This window comes from Etheostoma cragini, chromosome 12 (genome assembly GCF_013103735.1).
Source record: "Etheostoma cragini isolate CJK2018 chromosome 12, CSU_Ecrag_1.0, whole genome shotgun sequence".
In the NCBI taxonomy this organism is placed as follows: Eukaryota; Metazoa; Chordata; class Actinopteri; order Perciformes; family Percidae; genus Etheostoma; species Etheostoma cragini.
Window position 1 is genome coordinate 5,959,092 of NC_048418.1, and position 7,967 is coordinate 5,967,058.

General features: G+C 42.7%; 1 protein-coding gene across 1 annotated transcript in view; it reads left to right on the forward strand.

Annotated features, from left to right (window-relative positions):
* Positions 1 to 7,967, forward strand: part of rnf220a (ring finger protein 220a) — a 147,147-nt gene that overhangs the window by 99,649 nt on the left and 39,531 nt on the right. Inside the window, exon 3 of the mRNA XM_034887403.1 lies at positions 2,533 to 2,662. Within this exon, the coding sequence (XP_034743294.1) occupies positions 2,533 to 2,662 (130 nt within the window). The remainder of the gene's footprint in view (positions 1 to 2,532; positions 2,663 to 7,967) is intronic.

Genomic DNA, 7,967 nt, shown 5'->3' on the forward strand with positions numbered 1-7,967 from the left:
CCCCCCCCCCCCCCCCCCTCACACCCTTCTCCCCCTTTCTCTTCTCCTCTTCTTCTTCTCCACTGGATTTATCTGTCCCTTTGCCTCTCACCATCAGTCACTTCCCTCAGGGAGCGCTTGACGGAGGGAGGGAAACATAGAGGGGAAAAAGGAAAGAAACGCAAGGTGGGAGAGTGACAAAAAAAGGGTGAGAGACAGTGACAGCAAAGTTTGGGGAAAAAAACATGGATTTCAGGAAGAAAAGAAAGACCAGTAAATAAATATTCACATGTTCCATCACACAGAGAAAGTTCAATTTGAGTGTGTCTACAGCAGCTGAATTCAAACCGATCCAAATCAATTGACACAAAACTTCTCCACTTTAGTCTTCCCTGTTGTTGATTGTTGACATTCTGTTGTCACACCCGGGCATCTGCATTTCCTTTTCCTCACTTTTTTGTTAATACATAATACAAATATAAGTCACTTCAAAGGAAAATGCCTGCACAGTGGAATTCTTAAAAGAAACTATACTCACTTTGTGCAAAAAAAACATCTACTTTAAAAAAAAAAGTACATTTTATAACAAAACACAAAAAACAAGACATAACAAAAGCCTAAAAATAATCAAGCGCAGGCATATATTTGTGCATGTCTGTGTGTGTGTGTCCTCCAGGTGTGTGTTTGTCTGCGAAATAGAAAGCTCCATCAGCTGCAGACAGGGATTGGATCTTTCTTTGTTTGCCGTGGCGGATGGTGACGGCTTCGCCATGACTCAAATTATCTTGTCAAAGCAATACAGGGGAGAAGGGACGGGAGTGGGGAGGCAGAGAAAAAGAGATGGAGAAACAAGGAGAGAAAGGGAAATATACTGAAGTATACCATAAAGCAGAGAAGAAGAAAAAAGAAAGGGGATGAGCATCATAGAAAATAACAGGGTTGAAGGGGAAAGAGAAAGTGATGGGGCAACAGAAAAGGGGGGAAAGAAAAAAAGAGAGGGAAAGGAAAAAAACAAGCAAGAAAGATGAAAAAGGGGAGGCCAACAATGAAATAATCAAAGAGGAGATTAGAGAAAGAAGAGAGGAGGAGAAAGAATTGAAACAAATAAGTGGATGGTAGGGAGCAGAAAATTAGAAATGGATGAGTGTGGAGAGAAAGCACAGAGAGGGAAAGGTGTGAAAAAAAGAGGTAGAGATAGAGCAGCAGAGAGATAGATAGAGAGTAATCGATTACCTATTTTTCAAAGTCACTTAACGTGTCCAGTGCTGTGGCTCTGTTAAGTAGCGGTGCAGGAGAATGGGAGGCCGGTATGCACACACACGCTCTGAAAAAGGGAAAGGGCGGGGGGTGATGTGTGTGTGTGTGTGTGTGTGTGTGTGTGTGTGGCATTGTGTGTTGAGGTGTGTGGTTCCCCACTAGTTGTCTCTTGATGAGTTCTCTTGCAGGAAACTGTTCTGACAGACCAATATGTGACCAAGGATACGTGTCCCCAGAGGGGTGTGCGTGTGTTTGTGTGTGTGTCTGAGAAACAAAAAATAGAAGACAGATAAGGGGTCCCCCTGTACCTGGTTTTCTTGTTGCCGTGGTGACAGCAAGTCTAAACGGGATATCCTGGCTGAGGCGGAGCCCAAGTTCCCGTACTAAAAAAAGCCCAAGTCATTGGCTAAATACAGGAAATCAGGAAGTGTCCTCCGACATTAAGCACCGAGACACTTTCAATAGATGTTATTTTTAGCCAGGCAGTCTCAAATATAATTTGAGAAAGTAGGATGAATACTATTATACTCACGCACACACAAAGGCACACAGATGGTGAAATGCAAAAAATGAGTGCGCAATTTTCCAATACACACACACACACACACACACACAAACAAACACACACGCACACACACACACACACAGGTGGGCCCCACCTTGTGCCCTGTTGATCAAGGACAATGAAGTGAGGTAGTGTTGGCAGACTCTATACAGCATTATCTCATCCATGGCTGACCCTTTTTTAAATCTGCTTTGACCTGAGAGGACACAGTGGAGACTGTAAAGCACCATAGTCCTCTTTCTGTCTGTGTGTAAAGCAAAATTATAACACTTAATGTGTGTGGTTTAAGAGAGTAAAACTGTGGTACAAGCGTTGGTGCAAGAATACACAATGCTAAAGTTTCCTTTAGTGTCCTTTGTAAATTGAAGGACTGCCAGGTCAAATTTGTAGAGTGTGTAGCACGATAAAAACAAACACAGTTGGATAAATTTGTCTGTAGACAAAGCCTCTTTGTCTTTATGAAAGAGATACCCAACAAGTAGCCTACTGTAATGTATTTGTTATATGTACTGACATAATTTGTGTATGTATTTGTGTAACACTAGGGATAGTTCCCAACAGCTGAAACAGATACAAGTTCAAATCAGATCACTCGTCAGTTGAGATCCATTTAAGATGCATTTTAATGCCAGACAGAATCTGGATACAGTTGTTTGTGTGCCTGGCTCTTATTTTTATAAAGATATGTACTGATGTTTCTCCTTTTTTCTTGCTTTTTATCTTGTCTCCAGGTAAAAAGAAGATGTCCCTGTATGACAGCCAGGCTCCAATCTGTCCTATCTGCCAGGTGCTGCTCAGGCCCGGAGAACTACAGGAGCACATGGAGACAGAGATAGAGAGGCTAGCTGCCATATGCTTCAGGTAGGCCTGAAACGCGTTGTTTCTTGCTCGCCCATACTCATTTGCGCAATACTGTCAAAGTTCAAAAGTTCAAATAGAAAACAAAGGTGTGTACATACTATGTGAGTCTTGATTGAATACATCTTAGGAACATTTTCTGAGAGACTTAGAAGAGAAGATTTCAAAGTCTGTCCATTACAGAGTTAGCTCAGTGACATTTTAAGCCTAGCTAAGAACAAAGGAGTTTGGGGGGGCGCTAGCCCTTTCATTGGTGCCATCCAACCCCCCCCCCAGAAGTATCTAATTTACGTGTTATAGCTTTTGAACTTTAATGAGAAAGAAATAGAGACATTGTTGTTTAATAAACATTTAGCTTTCACATTGGGTCTGTTAGCTTGCGCAGTGGCAGCTAGTCCCGACTAAAATAATGAACAGAACTCTAAACAAAACCCAGTTGACCATTGAATGAATGGGTGGTCAGCATGCTAGCTAACCAGATAAAACGTGTAAGGAGTTCTTTTGTGGCGGAAATCTTTTTTTTTTTAACCACTGATACAAGCTAGCTCTCTTTCCCTGTGTTGTCAATCTTCCTGCCAAGCTAAACACATCTCTGCATATCTTTATCATGTAACCAGAGAAATCAAACTGATATCCATCCTTAAGACAAATACTTGAAATGGCTCATAAAGATAAATACATTTTCTAGGTGTAGGGTGAAGGCTGAGCTTTAACTCAACTTTTATGTCAGGCTCACTGACTGCTATTCTTTCCAAGCACAGCTTTTGCGGCCATAAATCTGCATAAAAGGCAGAGGCATGCCGTCGACGTAACGTTAAGTGTTTCCCGCAGGGATTTGGATTCAAACCTGTGACCTCAAGTTCACTGCCGCCTCCTTCTTCTCCTCATGGCAGTTACATGTGCTGTTTTACGGTGGATAAATCAACTCCAAGCCCTTTTAACGATGGGACACAACCATTAGGATCCATATTTCACCTCGACCGCGCGTATGGCTGCGTGTGTTTGTGTACATACCAATGTGGCCTGTGTGATGCTGTGCTTGTGTATGACCCGGTGTCCACCTTAGCGGCCCAGCTTTATGATAGTACCCATTAACCTGGAGGAACAGGGCAACAGATAGCGTCACCTCACATGGAAATCACACTTCATTTACCCCCGTTTACACCTACCAAAACCCCTCCTCCCGTCTGCCCATGTCAAGATACTGAACCGGTCCTCCTCGTTCCTCTTTTTCAGCCTGTTCCCCTCATCTTCCTTCTTGTTTCCCCATCCTTCCATCTTTGTCTTTCTTCATTAATCCTCCCTGTTATCTTCTACCTTTTCTTTGCCCTATCCAACCTTTCTCATGTCCTCTTTAGATACCTTTTCTTGTTTTCTTCCCAAAGTCTTTTCAATCTGTCTTCCTTCAACCCAGTCCTGTCATTTCTTCGTTACCTGATTTCACCATGTTTCTAAAAGCTGCACGCTAACATATAGGACCAAAGCAGTGACCAGGGATGAACCCGCTGTCCCCAATGTGAACAGGTCAACATGTGTTTTTCTTCCTGGCTTTGTGAGTAGGAAAGGATGTAGACAGCATGACAGTTATAAAACAAGTCAAAAGATTCATGAAAAGTGTGGCAAGGGTGGGGATAAAGGAATAAAGATGAAGAAGTTGATGGAATGAGGAGTTAGGACTAGAATGTAAGAGATCAAAATAAATCTCAGTGTATAAAAGTTAGTACAAAATGACTTAACAGAGACAGACATCTAACAAACTAAGTGACACAAAGAATAGAATTTAAAAAAAATTGTGTTATCCACAGGTCAACTTGGTTTTTCCTGAGCTGTCAGCCATATCTCTTGGCCTTCATCAGCCCGAAGAGTTTATTCACTTATCATGGAGATGGTTAAGTTGTTTTTTTCCAACAACTAAGCCATCTCCATGACACCTGAGCACACTCAATCCCTTATTGAAGCCTGTGAGATCTGGCTAAAAAGGTGGATCTTAATGAAGAGAATAGAATATAACAAAATAGAAAAGTATATAACAGAATAGATTACATTACATAGGAGCACTGAATGAGAGTCATCCATCTGTCATTGTCTGATATGGTGAGGTGTTTCAATAATTAATAAAGGTTAGTAGTCTGCCCTTCCCTCTGTGGGTCTGAGATACTGTGTACGCACACACACACACACACACACACACACACACACACACACGCACATACACGCACAGACACACGCGGTTATTTAAGGAAATAGCGTCATCCCGGGTGAGATTGGATGGTGTCTAACGTCACAGCTGGCTGATTTAGCTACTCGCCATTAACCCATCCGACACATACACATACCACAAGAAAATAAAAAAGAGGGACACAAGAGGAGGGACAGGAGAATGCAAAGGATAACCTTTTAAGATATTTGGATACATTTTTCTTTACATACACCCAAACACAGATTTGGTATATGTGTCAGAGGGAATGGAAGCAGGAGATAACACAAAAGCAGAAAGTGCTGTGTGTGTGTGTGTGTACGTGTGTGTGTGTGTGTGTGTGTGTGTGTGTGTGTCTTATATTGCAAAACCACATTCTATATAACACACACACGCACTGTCTCCCCCCCCCCCTTGGCTCTCTACATGGCAGCAGCCATCATTGAAAGTGACAGTGGGAATTTGGTCCAATTTGTAGTAAATCTGCCTTTAATGACCAGCGCTTGCTGAATGAAAGAGCTGTGGGTATGAAAACGGAGATGTGTGTTTGAGTATGTTGGTGTGAAAAATGTGCGTGTCCCATATCTGCCTGGGCTCTTCTGTGAATATCTGTGCTGCATGTTTCTATTTGTTTTCTATTTCTCTTCTCTGCATGTGTGTGTGTTTCATTACAACTGCCAACCTGTCCTCTCTTGTGACAGTGTGCCCTGCCGCTTGTACATGGGCCACATTTTCTCGTGTATGGACATGGAAATCTCACACACACACACACACACACACACAGTTGAGCAAATGGTAATCTATCATGCCCTGTAAACGTCAGGTGGCTCGTGGGGGCAAAGTAATCTACATACCCCATCGCCCCCACCTCTTCATACCCCTACTTCTCTTCTTCCTCCTCCTGCATAATCAATTTGCCTTCACAAAAGCAAACCCCCACATCTCCAGCAGACGGCACAAAAAGGCAAAAAGCAATCAGTATCTTGAGGTTAGCACCATCCCTCCTTTCCAGCCAACTCCCACTGACTTATTCTCATTCTCTCTCTCTCTCTCTCTCTCTCTCTCCCTCTCTCTCTCTCTCTCTCTCTCTCTTTCTCTCTCACCCTCTCTCTTGCACTCTCCCTTTGAAAGGGAGTGGAGGTAGGAGGGGCAGAGACTCCAACTAGCTGTCAATCAAACTCAGTCTGTCTCTACTTGTGTAGGATTGATGCCGTTTTAATCAGGCTTATAGAGGTGGGCAGTTGTACTGAATGGAATTGCTTCCAAATTACAACATGTTTAATACATTTTTACTTGCACTTTTATTTTGAATTTATGTATATATATAATGACATGAGAAAGATGTTAGCAGACCCCAGACAACTAAAATCATAGTCTACTGTAAATACATTCTTTTTTCCCTTGTTAATCAATTATGATTTCTGATTTTATGACTTGTTTAAGTCAGTGGACACAAAGTCCATCTCTTTCATTTTTTTCTCCTTTGCTTGTATCACAGATGGCAAACAAACAAAAAGGGACCACCTGACGCACTACCTGATCTCTTATGACTACTTCCTGTTCATGATCTCACAGGTTCTTAACCCCTCTAACAAGTTCAGAGAGGGTACTGTATGACTTGGTGACACAGTGTGATGTAAGCCTAGTTTGAACCACCCACATGCCCTCACCTGCCTCCCCCTGTTCACACACAGGTCTCATTACCACAACACATGTTAAATTGCTTTGTCTTCCGTCTTTTATTCCTCCCCTCCTTCCTTGCCTCCCGTCTATGTGTTTGTTTCGCTTTGCTGGGCTGCTCATTTCCACACTCTTCTCCTTGTTTTGACATGGCAGGCAGCTGGAATTTCCAGCCCCATAACCCCCCCTATCAAAAATTCATAGAACCGGGCAAACAGACGTGTGTAACTGCGAGAAGAGACGGCGACACACCAACTCTCCCTATCAATCCCTTTCTTTTCTTTCTCTCGTTTTCTGCCTGCCGTCATCTTTCCCTTGCTCAGTCTCTCTCTTCATGTAGCTTGCTCTTCTTCCCTCACCACATCTCTCTCTCTCTCACCTCACATTTCATCTCCTTCTACCGCTTTTCTTTCTTTCCCCTTCTTCACTCCCTTTCATCTCTATCACCCCCTGTGTCATTGTGGCAATTTTCTCCCATCGTGGCAGGCATGCAACTGCTATCCTCTCTCACTCTCTCTTCCTCTCTCCCTCTCCCTCCTTCTCTTGTCACTGTTTGACACTGTCAACAAGCAGGTAGAGGTGGCTGTTATTGTTGATTCCTCTGCAGAGGTTCCAGGTAATGAATAAAAGAGAGATAGAGGGAGAAGGGGAGAGAGATAGATGAGAGAAAGGGAAAAGACAGGTGGTGGTGTTGGCGGTTTCCCCTGCGTTGCACAGCAGCTTGACTGTATCATCCATGTTTATTCTCTTTGTTGGTGGCGATGAGGCCCGCTGTTCAGCTTCCTCACATCCATGGGAAACACACACAGCACACAGACAGTAATGACACACAGACACGTTCAGTGCATACATACGCAGACACCTGTATATACTGTACACTGGCACTCTCTCACTTGCAATGGCTACTAATCTCAGATCATCAATCACATCAGCTAAGGACCAATGAAAACTTAAATGAAAACTAATTACTAATTGTAACTCTTACAACTCATCAACCTAATATCCAGTGGTTTAATATTTGTCTGATGTGTTTTCAAGACAGTCCTCTCCCAAAACCCTGCTGGTTTGTTTGAAAAACTAAGTGATGTAAAGCAAAAACACGAACAACACTCGCCATCACAGAATGAGCATGAGGAATAAATACTTTCTTTATACTTCTCTCTATCACATCATACATTTCTTCATATCTGTGTGCAGCTATGCATTATATCCCTGTCTTATATTTCCCTTGTCTTGCTCTTGTGCACCACTTTGTAAAAGCTTCTCTAAGATAAGTGAAAGAATAAGGCTTTTTATTCCTATTTTCCACCCACCCAGCCATTGAAAAAGAAAATCCCTTGTCTACCAAGGCATGCTGTCAGATTAGAGGTCGAGCAAATTCAGTTTCAGGCCCTTTTTTTTCTATGGTGTGTGTGTGTGTGTGTGTGTGTG